Below are 24697 nucleotides of genomic sequence, written 5' to 3' on the forward strand. Positions count from 1 at the left end.
TGGTCCAATAGATGGAAGATTCCTCTTTCTCTCTCTCTGTAACTCTTTCAAGTAAGATTAATACAATTTTTTTTAAAGGCAGCACTGAATGTATCCATATTTAACACAAAAATTGGCATGATCATCAGTAGATGTTCTCATCTTAGGAGCAAATGGTGCTGGGCTGAGGGAGGGGACCCTGGGCATGGACTCTGTTGACAGAAGAAGTAGCCACCTTAACAATGGAATGAGTTATTTGTCCCAGTGCTCACCAGCGTGGCCTGAGGGCAGATGACTGACACAAATATAATTTCCCGAGGGAAGAAGAACAAAATTAGGCGTGAGACCAGATGTGAGGTCATGGAATTTAAAGCAACCAAACTTAAGAGCAGGAATCATTCATTCCAAATGTCAACTGAAGTGAAGCAAAAACTGAGAAGCATGAGACCCATTTATTTCTTTATTTTTAATTATGGGATTAAAAAATATATCACAGGTGTTGAAGCCCCACACCTTCCCAGCAACCGCCTCTCCTGTGTGGCTGGGAAGGTTGGCAGCTCTTCTTCCAGCTCAGGTCTTCTAATCCTCTCACCTTCTGGATTCTCCACACCTGCCCTTCTCTGCTGCACACAACAGAAGGCACTTCCTACCTTCCTCTGCTCCAACTGGGGCCCAGGTCACAAGAGAGCAAGGTTTCTGGGTCTTCCCTCCCTCTCTCTCCCTGGCACTCCGAATGAGGCCACCACATGGACACTGTCAAGGCTCTGGGTTTCAGCTAATGAACAAGGAGCAGCAGTGAGGGCCTCTGGGAAAGAACAGTCCCCATGGGCCAGTGCTCTCTTGATCACAGGCACAGTCTGTGAGCCTGCACCCCAGCAGACAGCTGCGAGTGTGATGGAAGCCAGTTCTGGAATGGTGTGGATGTGGGAGCAGGCAGCGGGGAGAGCCAACAGGCCCAAGACCCAAGACAATGAAGATCTTTCAGCCTATCTTGTCTTCAGGCTTCCTACCTGAGTAAGCCAAGGACTTCCTGATGGCTGAAGTCACTGTGATTTGGGGTTTGCTCCATTTCCAAGTGAAAGCACCCTCACCATTAATCGACATTTTAAACATGTAAAAGGATGCTGCAGTTGTAGCATAGCAGCTTAAGCAGCTACTGGTTTGAGTCCCAGAGCTGGCATCCCATATGAGTTCAGGCTGCAGTCCCAGCTGTTCCACTTTCAATCCACTTTCCAGCTGACCTGGAAAGCAGCAGCAGATGGCTCCAGTACTTCGGTCCCTGTCATCTTTGTGGCAGATCTAGTGGAGTTCCAAATTCCTGCCTATGTCCTGCCTCAGACCCAGCAGCCATTTGGGGAGTGAACCAGAGGATAGAAGATATGTCTCTCTTTGTGTAGGAGATCATTTTCAAATACTGCTTTATATGTTGATTTTTTTGGTTTTATTTTTTGTTTGTTTAGCCTACACTGAACATTTGTTGACTATCAAGTACTCTGAGTCATGCATGTTTTCTTGCTTTTGCAAATAGAGGGTATGATCACTACTTTAAAATTCACAGAGCATTAGTTTTCACATGCATTCTGATTTACTTCTTAGATTTCTAGCAATGGTGCTGAAGGTCAAAGGTATAAGCTATTTTAGCGTTCTTTTGAAATGTCATGAAATGATACTATAACACATTAGAATTGAGCATTTCTACATTTTAATTCTTGCCAATTGACCAAAATCAATGTCTTGTTATTGCTTCACTTTCTTCTGATTAGGCAACCAATACTTTTAAATACCTGTGGACTTTTTGACTTCTTGCATGTGCAGTCTGGCTTTGCTGTGCTAGATTTCCTGCTTGGGTGGTGTGTGATTCCTTAAAGTTCCTGCTACATCAAATATACCACTCTTTTACCTGCAGTAATTACTGTAAATTACTGTTAGGTCCCAGCGCAATGACTTGGTGGTTAAATCTTCACCTTGCACATGTCAGGATCCCATATGGGCGCCAGTTCATGTCCTGGCTGCTCTACTTCCCATCCAGCTCCCTGCTTGTGGTCTGGGAAAGCTGTAGAGGATGACCCAATGCCTTGGGACCCTGCCCCATGTGGGAGACCTGGAAGAGGATCCTGGCTTCTGGCCTTGGATCCGCTCAGCTCTGGCCACTGAGGCCATTTGGGAAGTGTACTAGTGGAAGGAAGGTCTTTCCGTCTCTCCTTATCTCCATAAATCTAATCTACCTCTTAAATAAATAAATAAATAAATAAATCTTAACCAAAAAAATCTCTGTTAGTTGCTTTTGAGTGTGGTCAAAAACTTTAAAAGGCAAGGAAGATCTTCATTTTTTTTCTTTTCATCTTTTCTTTAGAAACCTTTTGGGACATAATAAGACCAATCTTCTTGCACGATTGTCCTATAGCGATCCATACACACATCTTCCCCAACAGACCTTCCTCTAACTGGACCAAACCTCCCAACAACACACACACCTGTTGCTGGCTCCTCCTGTCTCAGCTGGCTGCAATTTTACACTTGTTGGGCCCGGCGGCGTGGCCTAGCAGCTAAAGTCCTCACCTTGAACGCACCGGGATCCCATGTGGGTGCTGGTTCTAATCCCGGCAGCTCCACTTCCCATCCAGCTCCCTGTTTGTGGCCTGGGAAAGCAGTCAAGGATGGCCCAAAGCTTTGGGACCCTGCATCCATGTGAGATACCCAGAAGAAGTTCCTGGATCCTGGCTTCAGACTGGCATAGCATCGACCGTTGCGCATTGGACGGAAGATTTTCCTTTCTGTCTCTCCTCCTCTCTGTATAACTGACTTTCCAATAAATAAATAAATCTTTTAAAAAAAATTTTTACACTTGTGTGGAACAGGCTGCTCACCCTTTTACTCCCAGGAACGGCACACACAATCTAGCACTGTGGATACATTTCTAAGTTGTTATGGTTTCAATATTTGCATCTGCCTCTTTAATCCCCTGGGAATCTATTTTACTGTTGAGCATTTTAAAGGTATCTGTTTGTGCCGTCACTGACAAACTAACATTTCCTCGCCCTCTGATTGGGACACGTACATTGTTGTGATGCATGTAGACACATGCTCACATGCATTTGCACACTATGCTCTTACTAGATCAGGCCTCTGATGGCTCTCATGCTGCACTGCACTCGGTCAGCTGGGTACACTTTGGGATCTGTCTGATTATGCCACAGCCGTGCTATTTCTTAGCATGTCCCAGGACACATCTATTCTTCATCTTACTCTTTCCCCGCATGCACTAGTTAAAATCGTGTGATCAAGTCCTTTGCTCAGAATAAAAGGCAATTTCCAAAGCTAATGATTCACTTAGGATGGGCACGCATGCCTGTGCCCTTCTGTCTCACTGCCAGTTGTGGCACTTTGGCCACACACGCGCCTGCTTACTTGAGCAATCCAGCCCTACTAAAGACGTAGAGATCCTGCTGGAGGGTGCAGCTGTCGAAGGGCACGGCCTTCACGAAGTTCTGGATGAGGTTGAATTCCGGGGTGAGGGGGGGCAGAGAAATGATGCAGAAGTTCTTGTCCTAACAATGGCCAAAAATCAGACACACAGAAAAGCATCATGTCATTTGCCTATAAACCAACTCCTGCCCTCACTGACCAAGGAAGACGCAAGCAGAAACCACTGAGGAAGGACAGGACACTCGGACTAAACTAAACACCTCTCCTGTGAGCTGGAAAGCACAGCAAATTCAAGGAGATGATACAAGGGTATAGTGAAAATTTCTAACTGAAGCCTCAGTGAGCGACCTTTTCAAACTGGCAGAAGGGAGCTTGCTACACGAAGGCCATCTGCACTTGTGAATTCGTTTGCATCACCAGGTAGCAGGTATCCTATCAAGAGCTCGTGTCCTATCAAGAGTCACCTTATGCTGGCCACAGACCCCACCCTGAGAGATAAGAGGGTGGCACTCTAGGACCTGGCTGGCTCTAAAATCTTGCCTTCTTCCACACACGGATGTATGTGGCTTTGATCATGACCCGGGTCCCACTTGGGCTAATAGATCAATGGAAGGTTTGAACCCTGGCACTAGGCTTGGTCAGCAGGTACAGGTCCTGACAGGTGCTACGGACTGGCCAGACTCAAATGCTCCCCTGTGGTGACCAATGGCCACATCTGGCCACTGAGCATTTGGACTACAGCACATGTGACTGAGAAACTGAAAGTTGAATTTTGGGTTGTTTGCTTTCACTTAAATATTTTGCTGGACTTGTGTGAATTCACTTACTGAATCTGGCAACTGAAATCTACCAAAGCCAACCATCAACAATATGAAATCTAAATCTGCAGATCACACATTTAAATCTGGGACACACTGAGTTGGACATTATTAGCATGAATTGCATCGGTTCCTCGTTCCTGTGTTTTCACATAGTGGAGGGAAGGACTGCTGTGTACACAGTCAGGGCTCCTACTCTAGGCTGTCTGCGTGTCTCAGACTCTTGAGCCTCAGCCAGGTCTCCGCAGGTCCCACACAGGCAGCCTGCTCTTCCCGGAGTTAATTTGTCCCTTTGGGATCTCACCTCCCCTTGAACCCTGTAAAGGCATTAACCTGTGTTAATCCAAAACCCTGGGGATGCTTGTGCAACCCAGAGGGAGTGAATCATTGTTCGACTTCATCTCCCTCCTTCCTAGCAAAATAATGTGATCCTTTCTGAGGACCTTGAGAGCCAAGCTGCTGAAACGACTGGAGCTGACAACATGGACTGGGGGCCAAGTCTCCCCGGCATCCTCTGGGAGGGGAAGACTTCCACTAATGAGTCCCTTCAAGTTGGATTTGAAGCATTAAGGATGAAGTAATGCAGGTATTTTGTTCCTGTCTCATGTGCCCCCAAAATGAGAATTAAAATATAAACAGATCTTTCACTTGTTTGTAAGGCCAGCTCTACTTTTAAAATGCTGAAACTTTGAAATAAAAATGAATTAAACCTAGATCTCTCTGAAACATCATTGAGGAAAACTGCCAATGTCAAGCCTGCGTTCAGCGTGATCTGGATTGCTTTATGGACTTCCAAAAAAAAAAATAGCCTTCAGACACGTACATATTGCCTACTGCAATACTAAAGGATTACATTTAAAAATGAAATGAGACCTGGGATCAGATCGTATTGATTCCAGATAAGTAACCTGTACTTGGGTTTGCCTCAGCAGAAAGAGAACTTGTGAAAATAACATTTGAAATGAGCCACCTGAAGATGTACAGTCACAGACTTGACCACAGGCCAGTCCAGGAAGTCTTTATCAAAATGTGTATTATTCCTCCACAGCCCTTCTCCCCCAACTTTCTGTCCTTCAATAAAACCCTAAGAAGTTGGCCGGAGTCTCCACCCCATGGCACCATGAAACGGAAGTGGAGGAAATGACCCAAATACCCTGAAATGCACCTGGATGTTGGCTCCCCCAACAGGCACTGAGTCTCTCTTTTGTTGCTAGGCACCGAGTCAGGCTTAGGAGTCAGCAGGAAGTGGAATGGCAACCTGAAAAATCAATCCCAAGTTCCCACCTTCCTACCCTGGCAATCACTCGGAGCCGGAGTAAACCATCATGTCACACAGCTGTCTGGTTCACTTTAGTGTCATTTCTGACACTTCCATTAAGCTACCATGGATGCCTTTATTCTTCTGAAAAACACGGCTAATGCCACTGCTGAAAGGACTTAGGAAATGACAGGAAAGCAGCATGACAGAAGGATTATTCAACATGACAGTCTTTCCTGCTTTTTAAGAGTCCAGGTCAGACCACCTGACCTTACACTTGGGAAGACAGAAGCAGCATTCCAAATGCTAGAAATTTCTGGATGCTGCAGATGGCATTTTACTTTTCTCTAACTTCTCCAGCCTACATATCAATTCTACTGTTTAAAATTCATGTACTTACAGGAAAAAGACTGAAAACGAAATTCATAAAATCCAGTGACCTGCAAAGAAGAAAGCAAGCATTGTCATTGGCCTGAAAAACAAGAGCAGCCCTGGTGGATATTTGAAAAGACTGATGGCGCTTTCCCCCTTGGGCAGTGATTAGCTAACCGCTACTCAGAGTTCGTATCTAGTCGAACGATAAATCAGGTGCATAAGTCATAAACTTCCTATGGCAATAAAACAGTATTTTATGGCAATTACTAATTCCTGCACATTAAAAAAGCCAGTATCAGTGGGGAAGACATTTGGTCTAGAGATTTAAACATTGGCCTTCCTAATGCCTGCTTCCTACTGATATGCATCACAGGAGGTAGCGAGTGACAGAAGGACCAGGATGCAGAGTCCCCATCACCCATGTCAGAGGCCTAGGGTGCGTTTCCTCTTCCTAGATTCAGTCTGACCCCGTCCCAGCTACTGCAAGAACTTTCAGAGTGAACTGGAAGAAGGGGGCACTCTTACATGTGTGCATAAGTCTCAAATATATAAAATATATATTGTTAAAAAAAAAAAAAGCTCGGGTCTGGCATGACAGCATAGCAGCTAAAGTCCTCGTCTTGAACGTGCCAGGATCCTCCTCTCTGTATATCTGCCTTTCCAATAAAAATGAATAAATCTTAAAAAAAAAAAAAAAAAGCTGACACCGAAGATCCTGTGTACATGATCCTTTCCTTTCTTTTTTGGACACATTGAAGAGGAGACGTGGTAATACGGGATCCTCCAAAAATTCAAGGAAATGGAGTTAAAAATAAGTTGATTTTGATTCAAAAACTTTAAAAATACATGTATTTGGGGAGTTCATCAAAAAGTTCTTGAAAAAAATATTATTTAAAAACTATGCATGTATTTCAATTTTTTACAAATCAAAATAAAGTGACCTTTTAAAGTACACTTCCCATGAACTATTTTACACAGCCTCATATTGTTAGCTACTTCGATCTTTATTGGTCATTTTCTCTTTCATATGTAGTAAATTTCCTGACCAGATGCAGCTGTGCATTAACAAGCAAACTGGGATATCAAATATCTAGCTGGAAATCTAAGAACTACATTTTAAGCACCATCCTATCTAAACACACAGGGGAAAATAAGTATTAAACAACACATCCAGTAGGACTTTAAGGTTTTTTAAACACCTATGATAGAGATAGAGAATCAAGATGGCAGAATAGGGGACTGACATGTTTAAATGGATGGAGAACTATTAGCCAGTGTGAAGCAGAGCGGGCACATTCCATGAAATAGGAGAGGACAGAACAAGAGCAGAGGGGTATCCAGACACTGACAGACACAGGAAAGCAGCGAAAACAACAGTGTGGTGTTGTGGTGACTGATACCCCAGCGGCATTTAGCAAGTGGCGATCTGAACTCCACCAGCAACCAGGTGGGAAGGGACTTTCATTGGGAGCTCCGGAGGTGAACCCAAAGAACTGCCTGTCCTGCTGGTCAGTTTGATTTGACTAGGAGCAGAGACAGAGTGGCAGGTCCCAAACAGACCGTGCGGGAACAGGGTAGATTTCATAGCCCAGTCAGCCTCCTAGAGCTGAATTAGGTGCCATTTTGTTTAAGGAGGCAAGGGCTATGGGGCAGGACTGTGCATGCACTGAGCTGGGAGGGAACTCATTTCTGGCTCAGTGAACTGCAACAACGTGGCATCCTATAGGCTATACCCAAGACAGGACCAGGTAGTCCTCAGACCTGATGGCCAGCAGATCAAGAACTCTAGTAGTGGTGTATCAGGCACCATTTCTTATAGTGTGGCAAAAAGTTTAAGACTGCAGGGGACACAACAGAGAGCTGCACACACACTGAACTTGGCAAGAACTCACTGAGCTCATTGCATTGCCCTGGTCCCACAGGAAAATAATACTGACCATGGCATTGTACGAGTCAAAATAGGTCTGTGTGGCCCTCAGACCCAACGACCAACAAGTTCTGGCAAGATCAGCAGCACCAACAACTTAGATATATAGGATACCTGGTGACTCCCTAATCCTGCTCCAACCAAAGTGGGAGAAAGCTTGTACAGATAATGGTGGAGCCTTAGCACAGTATCACAGGAGGTGGAGACTGATGAGACAGGAGCTGGGGCTATGGAGATCATGGTGGGAATCTAACATAAGAATCCAGACTTGGAACTTGCTGGAGGGAGTGGCACAAGTGACTGCAAACAAAGAACCGTGTACCAACTGCAATAAGTAAAATCGAATTGTAGACCTGTGGATAACACAGCTTAGAAACCTACCCCAAGGAGAAGAATCTGATAACCAGAAGTACAATGACCAAGAGTAAAAGAAGAGACAAAGGCACATTGAATATTACTGAAGACTTCCCTGCAAAGGAACAAAATCCTTTGCCAACCTCAGCATTCACTGACGAGGACATTGATTAAATGGGGGATACAGAATTCAAAACACTTGTTATAAAACTTATCAACAATGAGAAGCATGAAAAGCAGGCATTCAAGGAATTTAAGGAATACATCACACTGGAAATTAATCAATGAAAGCTGATATATCAGAAATGAAGAATACAGTAGAGCAAATTAAAAGTACAGTGGAGGATCTCCAAAATAGAATGAATGAGGCAGAAGAAAGAATTTCAAAATTAGAAGATATTCCCTGTCACTAGGGGAAAACAAACAAAAAGTTGGAAGCAGAGCTGGATCAGAGTAAAAAAAATGTTCAAGAATTGAAAGACACTATTAAAAGGCCAAATATAACAGTTATGGGAGTCCCAGAAGGTGCAGAACAAAAAACTGACTTTACAAATATATTTAATGAAATAATAAAGGAAAATTTCCCTAATCTGGAGAAAGAATTGGGAAACAACATCTAGGAGGGGCACAGAACTCCCAACAGGGTTGACCAAAAGCGATCTTCACCAAGACACATAATAATCAAGCTCTTTTCAATCGAACATGAGGAAAAGATCCTTAAATGTGCACATGAAAAAAATCAACTGACATATAAAGGAATGCCAATTGAACTCAAAGGAGACCTCTCACAGGAAACTCTACAGGCAAGAAGAGAATAGAGGGACGTATTCCAGATTCTAAAAGCAAAAAATTGTCAGCCCAGGATAACATACCCAGCGAAAATTTTCCTTGATCTTTGAAAATGAAATAAAATTCTTCCACAGTAAAGAAAAATTAAAAGAATTTGTCTCTTCCAAACCTTCCCTACAAATGATACTTCAAGATGTTTTCTTGACAGAGAAAAGGAATAAGCAAACACAAAGAACATCCCAATAAAATAACAACAGAAGACTAAATCAATGAACAACCCATTGCTAAATGACAGGACCAAATTACCACCTATTTGTATTAATTCTGAATGCAAATGGCTCAAACTCAATCAAACATCATAGATTAGTAGACTAGATTTAAAAACCAAGTCCATCTATTTGTTGCCTACAGGAGACACATTTCACCAACAAAGATAAGTGGAAACTGTATCTCATGGATTTTGATTTTTCTTGGTTAGTTTCATCTCTTCAAAACACTTTCTTCTCATTAAATTCTTCAATGACTCAGCTCATACAGTAGCATCATTTTCTTCAAGAAGGTTCTTGATTTTCTTTTTCATTTCTTCAGTGACACATTAGTCATTCAACAGTATGTTATTTAACTCCATGGTGTTGTTCATTTCTTTTTTTTCTTTCTGTTGTTGATTTTGTTTTGTGGCTTTTCATTTAAGGGGATGTTTAGTAACTCTGTAATGGAGACTATCATATCTAGCAGCATGTTATTTAACTCCATGGCATTGTAAATTTCTATTTTTCTTCCTGTTGTTGATTTTGTATTGTGGCTTTTCAACTAAGGGGATGTACAGTAACAGTGAAATGAAGACTATCACATCCAAATGTGAGGATACAATACAATATGCATCTCTACTTCCAAAGATAGACTCTAACTGAAACTATTTACTATATCTTGACAATAGGATGCTGGACTCTCTACCAACGTTTATGCCCGCAATAATGGACATATGACTGTGTATTAAGAACTACACTTTAGTAATGATATAGGGGAACTCAGTGAGTAGGGGGGGGAGAATTGGGGAGGGGATAAGGGAAATCCCAGGGCCTATGGAACTATATCATATAACGATAATGATAAAAAGAGGTAAATTTTTAAAATGCCTATGATATAGTTTAACAAGAACACAAAATAATTCCCTTTCTAATCTTTCAAGATCTTCAAAAAAGTAAGATAAACATGAAATATAGGGTTTCCAAGGGAGGCTGGGGTATTGACAATGGTTTAAACACATTCTCAAAAATTCAAACTAAAGATACCCAACTAAATATAACTATAGGGGGTGACCCTGGCACCCCATTATCAGAGCACTGGCTCAAGTCTCAGCTGCTCTGCTTCCTACCCAGCTCCCCACCAACACACCTGGGAAAACAGCGGAAGATGGTTCACAAACTTGGGCATCTGCCACACACGTGGGAGACCCAGATACAATGCTGAGCTCCTGGCTTCAGCATGGCTGTTTCCCAGTTACTGCAGCCATTCGGGGAGTGAACTAGCAGTCAGAAGTGCTCGCTCGCTCTCTCTCCCCCTTGCCCCCCCATCCGCCACCATCACTCTACTTTTCAAATCATAAATAAATAAATAATATATATATATACATATATATATTTTAAAATTAAATAGTAAGATAAAACATGCCTCAAAACCTTCTGGTTGAGGCAGGTTAACAAACCACTAGCCCTGTAAAATCCAAAGGCTGGGCTGCTGAACACCACAAGAAATTCTTCACCGTGGCAGAGAACCTGAAGGTGAGGACTTGCCTTGCTGCATGTTTCTCATCGATACAGAACAGCTGAATGCAAAAGGCGGTAGGGGCACCATTGTAGCTGGGCCGGAAGTAGCCGGGCTCCTCGCGCAGTGAGCCATATGTTGAGCTCCTACTGACCAGGTACTGGGTTTGCTCATCCACAGTGGACAGCTGACTGGTGATTTCCAGGTCCTGCGGGATCAAGAGAGGAGGCATCATTGGGATCTTTTTTTTTTTTTTAATTCATTTCCTGCTTCTCAGTGGCCCCAGGTTATACTGTGACTTACCTAACTCGATTCATTCTGAGCCAGGCCCATTTCACATGAGCTGTCCTCCAAGAAATCCCAAATTTATAAAAGGATTAAAACAGGTTCTCGTGCTAACGTGTTCAGCTGGCCTTTGATACAGGCTGCATATTTTAACCGTATCACTGGGTTAAGGCTAGACCAGATAGTAGTAAACGGACATGACATCCCTTCAAAAAAGTTAATGGAAAAGTGAAATTAAAGCACCAGTTTATTTTGGTGCTAAGCTGCTGCCTCAGAAGAGAAAGGCAGGGGCCACAGGCCCAGGAACACAAGAGTCTGCAAAGGCAAGAGAACAACACACCCCAGCTACCCTTGTATCTGAGCATAGCATGACCCTTTTCAAACTTCTGACCTCTACAACAGTATGGTGAGAGATCAAGGCTGTTTAAGCCGCCAGATTTATGGTCATTTTACACAGCAGCCAGAGGAGACTGCTACAAAGACCTGGCTTCTGTTATTCTGAGAATAACAGAAGGGGAGGCGAGGGGCCACAGGTTCTTCTATTGGAAACGTAGACTTCCACTGGCTCAGCTCTTCCCTGTCCTCCACGACACCAGTGAGCCTGGAGCTGTGTCAGATATTTCTCAGAGCAATCGGCTGGTTGTTTCAGTGGCAGGAAACATGGTGGGTGAACCAGGTGGAGAGTGGGGGATGCAGTAAGGGGACACAGAGTTGGGGTCACTCCATATAATATGCATCACACAGACCCCTAGGGTTTAGCCCCATTCCTTACCTCACAAAGGCCCTACAAGGACCCCCAGGTCCTCAGCCTGGGGTAGAACTCATGTGCTTCTGGTCGTCTTTTCCCTCAAAAAGACTACAGTTTCACCTTTCTCAGCTGCGCTAAGCCACTGTAAACTGCTCCATCGATTGCCTTGTCTCTAAATATTTTTAAAGTGCTTATCTTCCAATATCTCCTGTCTGTCTTGTGGTCCTTGGAGGTCGGTGCCCTTTATATTCCTTTACTGTCATTTCAGTGGGTTTATTCCTGGAGGCACAGGAAATAAACATGGGAGGCCAAGCCAGCTTGTTGAACCAGATGCCCCCTGGGGGGGTCGATAGATGTGCTGCGAGGGAAGGGGCTGCCTGTCTCCCCGCTCCACATCTTTGTGGAGCCCATTTGGGAATGGTCACTCTCAAAAAAAGAATACTGCTCTCCACTGCGTCTCCCTCCTTCTCATCCCCAGCACACAAGGGTCAGGTCACCTTAGTGTGGATTTTTCCAGAAGCAAACTCTGGTCTGAGGAACTGAGAGTCCATAGTTTACCTGGGGAAGCAGGGCAGGAAGCCCTGCTAGGAGTTCAGGGAGTGGGGAGGCAGGCAGGGAAGGCCGACACAGGGTGCCCTGATGAGCGGGTTACCACTGCGCATTCAATCCTGAGATCTCAGCAGTCCGGGAGATCATGTCTCAGAGTTGTCCCAGCTCAGTGGTGGGAGAGCTGGGCTGCTGGAGGTGGCCTGGAGGACAGCCACCCAGGAGTCTGACCTTCTGCAAGTCCAACACTAGATAGCACAGACTGGCGGCTGTGGCTGGCAGGACTGGGACAGGGGCCCAACAGCACAAGGTAAGTTGGGATGTGCTGGTGATAGACCTGGCTCTGCATAGTCCATCTCTTTCTGGCTGAATATGCTGCTCCTAGACTCATTTCTTCCTTGCAGTTACCCTGGCACAGGAGCAGACCCCACCCCAAGGGTAACACCTGCCTACATACAGGGGCAGACGGTTCCTTCAGGAGAAAAGTAGGGAAGTCCACTGGTGTTCTGGATCCAGGCCTTGTTCTCCAGATTGGCACTAGGCATAGGAAGGTGCTCCCTTCGTCCCTTGCTGAATTTTGTGTCAATTCTTCGACTGGCCATTCTCTGGGGAGGAAATGCCAGGGACGGTCTAACCCTCTGGTGGAGTTCCCGTGTCTGGGATCCTTGTTCGGCGAGTACTGCAGTGTGTCCACATGGTTATGACTCACCCAGCTCCTATCCCCTCCTCATGGGCTCTCCAGGTTCCACAGGCTGACCTGTGCATAACCTGCCACTTTCTGTCACCCTGAGGCCTTGGAAACCTGCTCAAGGTCCTGCACTCTGCTGCCAGAGACCGAGGAAAACATCCAAGTATGTCAATCTCCCATGCAGACACGCCTATGTGACCTTTCCTACTCCAAAAGAGAAGTCCAAAACTCTGAGTAGGGTCGATGGAGCTCTGCTAATCTCCTCCTGCATCCCACGGTTCTGGCAAGAAACAGGTGGCACATTCCCACGGACCATGTGGTACAACACACTAAGTTGCCACCTGCCTGCAAGGCCTGCCTCCCCATAATGGAGTACTCATTCAAGTCCTGGCTTCTCTGCTTCCAATCCAGCTCCCTGTTAATGCACTTGGAAAAGCAGGAGATGATGGTCCAAGTACTTGGGCCTCTGAAATCCATGTAGGTGAGTCAGGCAGACTTCCAGGTTCCTGGCCTTGGTCTGGCCCAGCTTGAATGTTGTAGCCTAGTGGGGAGAGAACTGGTGGATGGAAAAAATCTCATTCTCTCTCTGTCTCTCCCACTCACTCTATCACTCTTACAAATAAAGAAAATAAATCTGAAAAGGAGGAAGGAAGAACCTCATGCAAAGGTGTGGATGGGGAGGGAAACCAACAAAACACGGTGAAGGAGCCCTAAGACGGTCACTGGCCCAGGGGACAGTGTCCAGGGGGAATGCTGCCACCCCTTGGCCTCCACCAGGGAGAGCAGAGAGCAGAGAGCAGACACTGGAGCCTGAGACGCACAGGAATGTTAGACACAGAAATGCAGGTTTGCATGAGAGCACTTTACAAAGGTCACAAAACTGATTTTTGGTGCAAAAAAAAATTGTGAGATCAAAAACAGGAGAATCTTTCAAAAGTTATAGAGAAAGAGTATTAAGAAAATGTCAATGCTGTGTATCAGGAAAAAAAAAAAACTTCCAAAAAAGTTTGTGGAACTTCATGAAAACCTAGAAAATAAGCTTATTTTGGTACAAATATTTCTTAAATATTTGCTTTATGTGTTGATTTGATTTTAAAGGCAGAATTACAGACAGGGAGCAACAGGCCAAGACGGAGATCTAGTATAGTCGCTAGTTCACTCTCCACACAGCCGCAGAGCCATGGCCAGGCCAAACCAAAACCAGGAACCAGAAGCTCCATCTGGGCCTCCCACCTGGGTGGCAGGGAAGCAAGTATTAGAGTCACCTGCTGTTTCCCAGGCACAGTCGAGGGCAGCTGAATGGGAAGCAGAGCAACTGGGGCTGGAACTAGCGCTCATAGCATTGCTGCCATAACAGGCGGCAGCATTACAAGATGAGCCGTAACGCTGGTCCCTTGGTATAAAAATTCTGAAATTACATATACAAAGGGTCTTCAAAGAGCTCACGGCAAACGTGTGTTACTGAAAAAAAAAATGTCCATGAATTTCAATTTTTTGCATCAAAATAAACATCCTTTAGTTCCATTTCCATGAACTCTCTGAAGTACATTCATTTATAAACACATGCTTACGCACAGCATATGACGTGAAGCAGGAGAACACTCTGTCTATAAGGGTCTTGCCTCTCCACAATGTCTTTTGGCAATGGCAAGTGGTGGTGGGGGGGAACTGTATTTATTGAAATCGTGGTAAATAAAATGTACAAAGTATAACTTCTTGTTTGCGCTGAGCAAGGGATATAGAATGAGTAACTACAGTGAAAAGTTAACGGGGTAGGGAAAGTTTGTGGAGTAAGTCCTTAAAGGGCGGGACCCGGGAGAGAGGCAGAGAAGCAGGGAGAAAGGACACACTTTCACTGGGATGGGAGGAACTGCGGCTCACGGATTCTAGCCGAACCCTACCTCCACGTCGCTAGTATTTTCACTGTGGCTCGCTAGGGGAGGCTCCCCGGATGTGGCGTCCTCTGTCACTTTTCTCTGCAAATGACAATGGAAAAACGTCAGATTTATTTGACAACACTCACGGTGTGAGGCGATACCAAGCTGGGTGGTTCAGAAAGAAAGGAGTTATTGCTTCTAACTGGATAAAATGACAGATGGGCAGATGCACTTTGAAGAGCTGGAAGCTTTCTACAGTGCAAACACTTTCTAATTCTCTCCATATTTTCGTTACAATCCTGCTCTTTTTATTCTTCTATGTAACCTGAAACTGGCTTTACTGAGCTATAATCAACATACAATAAATGACCCACATTAAAAGGGTAAATTTTTTGCTCAATTGGCTAAATCCTCATTTTGCAAGCACTGGGATCCCATATGAGCACCAGTATGTATTCTGGTTGCCCGACTTCCCATCCACCTCCCTCTTTGTGATCTGGGAAAGCAGTAGAGGATGTCCCAAAGCCTTGGAATCCTAGACTCACATGAGAGATCTGGAAGAAACTCCTGCATCCTGGCTTCGGATCAACTCAGCTCCGGCCATTGTGACCATCTGAGGAGTGAATTAGTGGATAGATCTTTCTGTCTCGCCTTCTCTCTGTAAAATCTGATCTGCCTTTCCAGTAAAAATAAATAAATTTAAAAAAAAGGTACCTTTTGAAAAGTTTTGACGTATGCATGCCCCCATAAAATGATTATCACAATCAAAACAATCAACATACCCACCATTTCCCCTGTGTTCCCACCTGCCTCTCCTACCCCTTCCTACCCTGCTGACCACAGGCAAACTGGGACCTGCTTTGTCACTACAGAATAGCTGGAGTTTTATGGAGTTTTCTATGCATGAGATCACACAGTGTGTATGCTTTTGTGGGCTGGGAAGTTGGTGTCTCTTATCTGAAATGCGTCCACATTTATGCAGGTACATCTCATCGGTTTGCTCCCTTGTGCTGCTGAGCGACAGTCCACGGGGTGAGTGAACGACACTTTCTCCACATTGTCACCAATGCTTGGGCCGCTTTATCATCTTCAATTCTGGTCGTTGTGACAGACGTACAGTTGTATCTGTGTGGTTTTGACGTCATTAACAAGATGTAATGTTTCACGTACTATGTCTTCTTTTCAAACCCCCTGTCCATCTGTATTGGACTATTTTGTGTTGTTGTATTTGAAAGTTTTAAAGGACATATTCTAGGAACAAGTCCTTCCTGAGATTAAAAATTACAGTTGAGAAAGTACTCTTAAAAGTCCGTGGGAAATAAGACTAAAAGATACATTTAGTCTGGTACAGAAACAAATTTGGAAGCCATGCACAGTTCTTTTCATGATAGGTATTTTCCATGAAGCTTTAGAGAGTCCTTATATCTTTGCCGTTGTTCTCTTAACAGTCATTTTCAAAAACAAAAGCCTAAACTTCTAATGACGCCTAATTCATTTATCATTTTATGTATTGTGTTTATGTTGCAGCTTAGAACTCTTAGATTAACCACATCACAAAGTTTTCCTTTTCTGTTATATTTTCTTCTGGCAATTGAACAGGTTTGGGTTTTACATTTCAGTATGGAATGCATTTGAGGTTACTTTTTGTGCAGGACATACATGTTGAATTTTTAAATTTCTGAATATGGACATCCAATTGTCCCAGTAACATTTACTGGGGAAGATTGTCCCTTGTACACTGCACTGCCATATGACTTAGACACTGAGCTGCAGGGTTATTTTCCTGCAACGTCTTTTCTTGCAAGAAGACATGCTCTAGATGACTTAAGTTCTTTCAAGCTGAGACTTGTTTCAAAGTCCAGAATATGGTTCCGCTTGGAAAATGTTCCATGTTGTAATAATCATTTCCTTTTGCTGTTGGGTAGAGTATCTGTGCTAATTCAAGCAAATATGAAAAGATTTATTTTGTTCCAAAAAAAATCTGTGTTTGCTTAAAAAGTCAAACAGCTTTTTTTTCTGCTAATATACAACCTGCAAGGCAACAAATGATGCCTCAAATTCTTGGACCCTTTCACTCAAGTGAGACTTAGACTGAGTTCTGGGTGCCCAGCTTCAACATGGTCAGCTACGATTTTGTGGGGATATGGGAAATGAACCAGCAGACAGAAAACCTTTATCTCTTTGCCCCTAAAATAAAAGTATGTTTCAACCTCTTTTTTCTTCTATAATGGACTCCAATTACATGCATCACTTAAAGATGCAGGTATATCCTTAGTTTGTTGCTGGATGGTTTTGTCTTCGTGTACATATTCTTGAACTTTGTCCTGTAACTCCATTAAGTTACTTAGGAACAGATGATTTTTGGTGGTTGTTCTGGAGATCTATTCTAAAGGACCTGGCGGGAGCTGGGGGAAGAGCTCTCCTCTCTTCAGGGCTCACTACTGCCCCCCTTGAGGTGAGAATCTGTCTTGTACTCCCCCAGCGCCCTGTGGACCGTAGGTTTCTCACAGGGCCAGCTGCTCAGGACAGGCACTGTTCTTAGGTTTGTCTGGACATCGTTCACACCAACCCTTCTGAGAGGGTCTCCCCCATGGGTTGTAGGGACCCAGGTATTTGGGCCACCCTCTGCTGCTTGTCCCAGGTGAATTAGCAGGGACTTGGATCTGAACTCACGATCCAGGATGGGATGTTAATATCACAGGCATTGGCTTAACCTGCAGTGTCACAACATCTAACCCTGTTGTTTGTTGGGTTTTTTTTTTTAAGATTTATTTATTTTTATTGCAAAGTCAGATATATAAAGAGAGAAGAAAAGACACAGGGGAAGATCTTCTGTTCGCTGAGTCACTCCCCAAGTGACTGCAACAACCAGAGCTGCGTTGATCCAAAGCTAAGAGCCAGGAGCTCTTCCAGGTTTCCCACATGGGTACAGGGCCCCAAGGCTTTGGGCCATCCTCGACTGCTTTCCCAGGCCACAGGCAGGGAGCTGGAAGGCAAGTGGGGCTGCCGGGATTAGAATCAACGTCCATAAAGGATCCTGGCGCATTCAAAGCAAGGACTTTAACTGCCAGGCCACCGTGCTGGGCCCTGAACCCTGTTTTTAATGCATTCCTTTATTTTCATGTTCCTCAATCATCCAAACCATTCTGCAGAAGATTCAGACCTTCCCCAGTGTTCACCTTCTGGGGTTCTTCCTCAACCTGTTGTCCACACTCTCAGTTAGGGGCCTCTGCTCCCCAAAGAGTGAGGCTGTGGTTTGGTCTTGTGGGTGTCCCAGCACCTGGAGGTACCCCCACCGCAAACAAGGAGGAAATCAGCACTGGAAATTTGACACAAAAACACCTACAGATTGAAACTTTCTGTGCTTTGGGACATCAGGATCTCTGCACAAAGATGACGTAAAAAGATCAAAGGGTACAATTTACAATGGTGTCCTGGAGTCCTCTCCCATGGCTCCTCTTCCCCAGATAGTCCTTGACTGAGCTGAGGGGCAAGGGAAAAGCTGTTTGGTCCAAGGCAGGAATGGAGAAAACAAAAGGAAAGAAAGGAGGAAGCTGGCGGCTAAGAAGTAACGCTATCACACCTGCTCTCCATCCTTCTCTGGTGTGAGGAACCCTGGGACCAGCCAGAAGGAGGAGTTGGTAGACCAGAAACCAAACGAGCTATGCAGGATTGGACCCTGGCAGATGTAGCTCTGCACGGGCACCATACACCTGGGTGTGAGCCCACTCGTTCTCCCCACTTCTGCTGAACCCCTTTGGTGAGGCCTTCGGGAGCGGAAGGGCAATCAGAGGGGCCTTGTTTCTCAGGACCCAAGGGGCGTGCACTCCTGAGGCCCCGTAGAAGCAGGTGGGGACACGAGAGTCCACAGACACATGGGCCTCTTCACATGGCTGGGAATCCGTTGGTGGTTCAAGGCTGGTAGAAGTGGCTGGATGTCCAGGCCCACCCTCCGGGTCCTCTGTAATCTCTGACAGTCAATTGCAGGTTCTCTTGGGGTGGGTTTATTAGGGTAAGAAGGTAGCTCACACAGTCCTCTATGGACAGTATGCTCATAGCAGGAGGTGCAGAGCAGGGGATCCCGCCCAGTAAGGCCAAGCCAGGGAAGCAAGCAAGCAGCTCTACAGGGAGCTGAGATGGGCAGGGAGAAAACATGGTTGAGGGTGGAGACAGAGCGTCATTTTCTTCAGAAAGTTTGGATTTCCCAGGGAGCCTTAAGTGGGCTGTTTTATCTGCCTGCTGAAATCAGGGAATGGTCGGGAGCAAGGCAGATGTGGGCTTGAAATTCACCCCTACCCGCATGGGGGGAAGCCTGTGGGCCTTGTTCCCCTGGCCTCTGTGGCATACGATGCCCCCAGCCCAAGGGATGTTCCTGGTGTCACAAGTAGCGTGCCAGCCCACCCTGCACCCAGGCATAGGGGAATGGTCTTCCTTACCTGGATACTCTCCCTGGGCTCTGGAGAAAATGGCTCCTTCACTATTTGCTGGGAATCCTGGCTGCTACTGCTGAGCTCTGTATCTTTGGGAGATAAAAGAGAATAAGAAGAGAAAATCCACAGTAAGTGTCTATGAAGCTACAGGAAATTGGACTGCAGGATCAATGTGCTGACAAAGTTCAGTGTCTCTGATGAGTTTGATTCTATGGGGGGCGGGGGTTGTGACCCATCAAGGTGAGAAGATTGGGGCCTTCCACAGAGGGATCCTTGGTACTCCCCTGTGCATGACAGAGGTCAAGTGATCCCTCCCCCAGGGGTGCTGCAAAGATGAAGCCACGGATGGACATTGAGTGTGGAGAGCCTGCTGCACAGGAGGCCTGGGCCTCTGTGCCAGGCTCGGGGTCACAGCACCCACTGACCGCAGCCCTCCCTGACGTTTGCAAACTACTGAAGGTCAGCTTCTCTGACCGCAGCTTGGAAAGGATCTTAAGGCAGGAGGTGGGTGACACCACAATGAGGTACGTCTGTGCTGCTCAACTGCCCAGGGTTAGCTCAAAAGCTGCCTTCTCCCTGGAAAACTGAACTCCTAGCTGTACCAGTGACCCCCATGCTCACTTTGCTGTTGTCTAAGCAAGAGGAACTGAGCAGAGCACCACTGTTCTGACAAATTCCGTAGCGTGCCTTTAAACTTCACTTAAAATCACAGAACAACAATAGAAAAAGGTCACTGGGGTTGCTGTGGTGGTAGCATCAGGACAATCTCCCACCTGCAATCACCAGCATCTCACATGGGCATTGGTTCTAGTCCTGGCTACTCCACTTCTGATCCGGCTCCCTGCTAATGGCCTAGGAAAGAAGCAGAGGATGGCTCTAGTCCTTAGGACCCTGTACCTATATGGGAGACCCAAAGGAGGCTCCTAATCCAGGCTTCAGGTCAGCTCAGTTTGAGCCTTTGCAGCCCACTTAGGGAGTAAACCAGCAGATGGAAGGCCCTTGTCTCTCCAACTCTCCATCTCTCTATAAAAATGTGCCTTTCAGACAACAAAATAAATAAATAAATCTTTTAAAAACATAATGATGTTGTTTGACTGAAAAGGCCTTGCTAAGGCCACCTCTTCCTCGTCTCTCTCTCTCCACCCTTCCCTCCCCACACTGGGAGAGGCCGTCACGACAGGCAGGCCTGCAATCCTTGCAGCCTCACCTGGGCCTGTGTTGCCGGGAGCCCCGCAGCTGCCCCTCCTGCTCCTACTTTCTGGCCCCAGCCCAGAGCAGCCCAGGAGCAGGAGGCACCCTGGATCTGCTGGAGGCTCCAGAGCTGCTGTCACCACCCATATCCATCCCATTCTGCCTTCTTTATCTCCCAGCATCCCGCGGAAGGATCCCCTCGGCTTCCTCCCCTCCCGCCACGTTCTCCTAGCCCTCACCAGGGATACACAGTCCCTACAGTTGCCTTCCAAGTCCCCAAGATACTGTATTTTTTTAAATTTATTTATTTTTATTGGAAAGGCAGATTTACAAAAATAAAGGGCTTCCATCGCCTGGCTCACTCCCTAAGTGGCTGCAATGGCCGCAGTTGAGCTGACCTGAAGCCAGGAGCTTCTTCCAGGTCTCCCACACGGGTACAGCGTTCCAAGACTTTGGGCTGTCCTTTACTGCTTTCCCAGGTCACAAGCAGGAAGATGGATGGAAAGTGGAGCACTTGAGACATGAGCCGGCACTCATATGGAACCCAGTGCATGCAAGGCAAGGATTTAGCCATTGAACCATCATCGCTCCAAGTTACCGGATCTTTATACCTACTTCTGATGAACACACAAGCAAATAAATACAGTCAGAGCCTAAGACTCAGACGCTGGGGAGGTGAGAAAAGCCTGGCTGAAGGGAGCAGGGGGTGGCTGGAATTGAAGGTCAGAAGTTGTCTCCTGGCATAAAGGGTAATGACTATTTAGCTTTGAGAAAGGCATGTGAGATGAAGGGGGTGGGTTTAGTGTGTGTGTGTGTGTGTAGTCAAGAACATAGAGCCCCTCCCATGAAGAAAGACTGCAGGTAAAACCTGGAACATTGGATTCTGAGCGGCTCTGGCACACTGGGAAATCCTCCAGACATCATGTCTGGGGTTTGCAGCACCACGGATTGAATCAGCAGCATGCCCGCCAGTTTATCGCACACACAGGAGCAAGTGTGCAGTCAGGAAGCTGCAACATGCGTCTGTCACCAAGCGACAGCCATTGCAATGCATGCAGGACACATTTCCCACATCCAGAACCTTCCCTCATCTTAGCCCATCACTATCCCAGCTGCTTTCTCATTTTCACCACCACTCAGCAGCAATATTTTTAAAGGTTTATTTATTTATATATAGATGACATATATATTCAAAAATATAATTTATATGTTTATTTGAAAATCAGAGTTACAGAGAAAGACAAAAGAATCTTGTATCCACTGGTTCACCCCTTTTAAATTGCTACAACAGCTAGGGCTGGGCTAGGCAAAATACAGGAGCCAGGAGTTAGTCTGTGTCTTCAACAAGGTGACAGGCACATAGACCCAGGCCAGCTCTCACGGCTGTTTTCCAGGACATCAGTAGTGAGCTGGATTGAAGTAGAACAACCAGGTTATAAACCTGGTGCCTGAGTGAGATGCCAGCATTGAAACTGAAGGCTTTACCTGCTTTGTCACAACACCAGCCCCCAAGATTTTCCAAAAAAGATGTATTTATTTGAAAGGTGGAGTAAGAATTTCTACCCCCTGGTTTACTACCTAAATGGCCACAATGGCTGGGGCTGGACCAGGTTTGAAGCCAGAAGCCCAAGCATTCAGGCCATCTTTTGTGGCTTTCCCAGGCATATGAGCAGGGAGCTGGGCCAGCAGTGGAACAGACAAGACATAAATGAGTGCCCTTATGGGATATCAGTGTCCAGTGTCCCTTACTCCTTATACCACAATGCCAACCCCAAGAGTAAACTTATACACATATATGTAAATACATATGTATATGTATGTATTTACATGTGTGTGCAGATACATGAATGTGTGTAAACATATGTAGATGTTTATATATGAATGTGTGTGATATGCATGTATGCAAATATGGTACATATATGTAAAAATACAAACATGTGTGCATGACTGTTGATACTTTCCCACTTTAAGTTTTAAACTTGAAGAACTCCAAAATGCATAACTGAAAAGAACTGTAGGCCTTGGCTGGGTATATATTTCTCTTATAATTAGAATGAAGTTGCCAAAAATTAAAGGTCTAGAGGAACAGGTGAGATTGGCAATGAACTTAGAATCTTGCTGTGTTAACTACCTGAGAGTGCGCTACTGGTGACACAATTATCGAGCACAACGCCTAATTGTCCTGATGGAACTGCCGTGAGGGCTTGTGCTTTACTGCGCAGCAGCTGCCACGCTTGTCCCCAGAGGTGGCTGCATTTCAGAACTGGGCGAGGTGAGCTTGTGTCACTCTCCCCCGCGTCTCTGGGGTTCGGTGGGGTTTCATTAGCTAACATTCACGATGCACCCTTGGGCCCTCAGATCTGAGTTGCTATCCCAGGGCCACGTCCAGGCTGTGGGATCAGGTAACATACAACCAAAGCCCGCACAGATGCCACCAGCTGAACTGCAGTGTTACGGCTTACGCCACACCTAAGGAGCTTAAAAGTTAGGAACCAGTGATTTCTTTCTTTCTTCCAGTGGGAAAGAAGGCACTGCTTTCTAGAACAATCTCTCTCAGGGAGGCTGTTTCTCTGGAGTAAGCGAAGGGTTCAGAGCCCTCCAAACACAGAGCCCTCCCAAAGTACAGCAAGAAATGTCAGCGACTTCACGCTATATGGTCATCCTTAAAGAGAGACCCCAGCTCATAAAGACTCGAGGTTCCAAGGACTTCAGATCTACACTGACCTTTATCCATAAAGACCAACACATACAGAATGCAAAATCATACAATCTGAAGGTTTCAGGAGTAAATAACAACAGATGGGCTCATGAATTTTTTACTTTTACTATAATAGCCATCCAGAATCCCAAGCATATTCTTTTTCATCTATTATTATTATTATTTTTATGATACAGTTCCATAGGCCCTGAGATTTCTCCTAACCTCTGCCCAAATCCCCTTCCCCACTGTAGTTCCCCTATATCATTACAACAGTATAATTCCTCATAAACAGTCATAAATCCATCACTGCAGGCATGGACAATGGCAGAGTCCAGCATCCCATTGTCATGACACATCCAACTGGGAGGCCATCCTCTATTTAAATACACAGTGCACCATATCCTCCCATCTACACATCATAGTCACTACACATACCCACTGGTGAAAAGCCACAACACAAAATCAACAACAAAAAGAAAAACAAAACTTTACAATGCCATGAAGTTAAACAACCTGCCACTAGATATGATAATCTTCATTACACCATTATTATACATCCCTTTAAATGAAAAGCCTTAAAACAAAAATCAACAACAGGAAGAAAAAAGAAGAAATTTACAGTGCCATTAAGTTAAATAACATGCTGTTGAATGACTAATGTGTCACCAAAGAAACGAAAAACAAAACCAAGAACCTTCTTGGAGAAAACGATGCTACTGTATGATAATTGAGACAGTGAAGAATTTTTTATTAAAAGTCAAGTGACTCTTTTTTTTTTCATTGGAAAGTCAGATATACAGAGAGGAGGAGAGACAGAGAGGAAGATCTTCCGTCTGATGATTCACTCCCCAAGTGAGCACAACGGCCAGTGCTATCCCGATCTGAGGCCAGGATCCAGGAACTTCCTCCAGGTCTCCCACACAGGTGCAGGGCCCCAAGGCTTTGGGCCATCCTCAACTACTTTCCCAGGCCACAAGCAGGGAGCTGGATGGGAAGTGGAGCTACCAGGATTAGAACTGGCGCCCATATGGGATCCTGGCACGTTCAAGGTGAGGACTTTAGCCACTAGGCCACGGCGCCGGGCCAGAGACAGTGAAGAATGTAGAGAAAAAAAACTGTTTTAAAGAAATGAAACTAAAAACAAAAATCATCAAAATCCTTGAGATATAGTTTCTGCTGATTTTTGTTGGTCAGATGTGTCTCCTTTAGGCAACAAATATATGGATTTTGTTTCTTTTTTTTTTTAACCCAGACTATGACGAATCCATGACATTCGATTGATGATATCAAGTCATTTGCATTTAGGGTTAATATGAATAAGTGGTAATTTGGTCCTGTCACTTAGCAATGGGTTGTTCATTGATTTAATCTTCTGTTGTTATTTTCTTCCCATTTGCCTTTGGTTTTGGTGGGCGCTACTCCTTTTCTCTGTCAAGAAAACATCTTGAAGTATCATTTGTAGGGAAAGTTTGGAAGAGGCATATTCTTTCAACTTTTCTTTGCTGTGGAAGAATTTTATTTTCAAAGACCAGGAAAGTTTC

The 24697-nt window shown here is 45.1% G+C and overlaps 1 protein-coding gene across 1 annotated transcript in view; it reads right to left on the minus strand.

Moving 5' to 3' along the window:
* Positions 1–24697, minus strand: part of CFAP61 (cilia and flagella associated protein 61) — a 188566-nt gene that overhangs the window by 122018 nt on the left and 41851 nt on the right. The window contains exons 8-12 of the mRNA XM_040981267.1: positions 19271–19353; positions 14859–14933; positions 10720–10898; positions 5882–5921; positions 3388–3527 (exon numbers count right to left, since the gene is read on the minus strand). Coding sequence (XP_040837201.1) covers positions 3388–3527; positions 5882–5921; positions 10720–10898; positions 14859–14933; positions 19271–19353 — 517 coding nt within the window. The remainder of the gene's footprint in view (positions 1–3387; positions 3528–5881; positions 5922–10719; positions 10899–14858; positions 14934–19270; positions 19354–24697) is intronic.

This window comes from Ochotona curzoniae, unplaced genomic scaffold (genome assembly GCF_017591425.1).
Source record: "Ochotona curzoniae isolate NIBS_2020 unplaced genomic scaffold, NIBS_Ocur_1.0 contig_3520, whole genome shotgun sequence".
NCBI lineage: Eukaryota > Metazoa > Chordata > Mammalia > Lagomorpha > Ochotonidae > Ochotona > Ochotona curzoniae.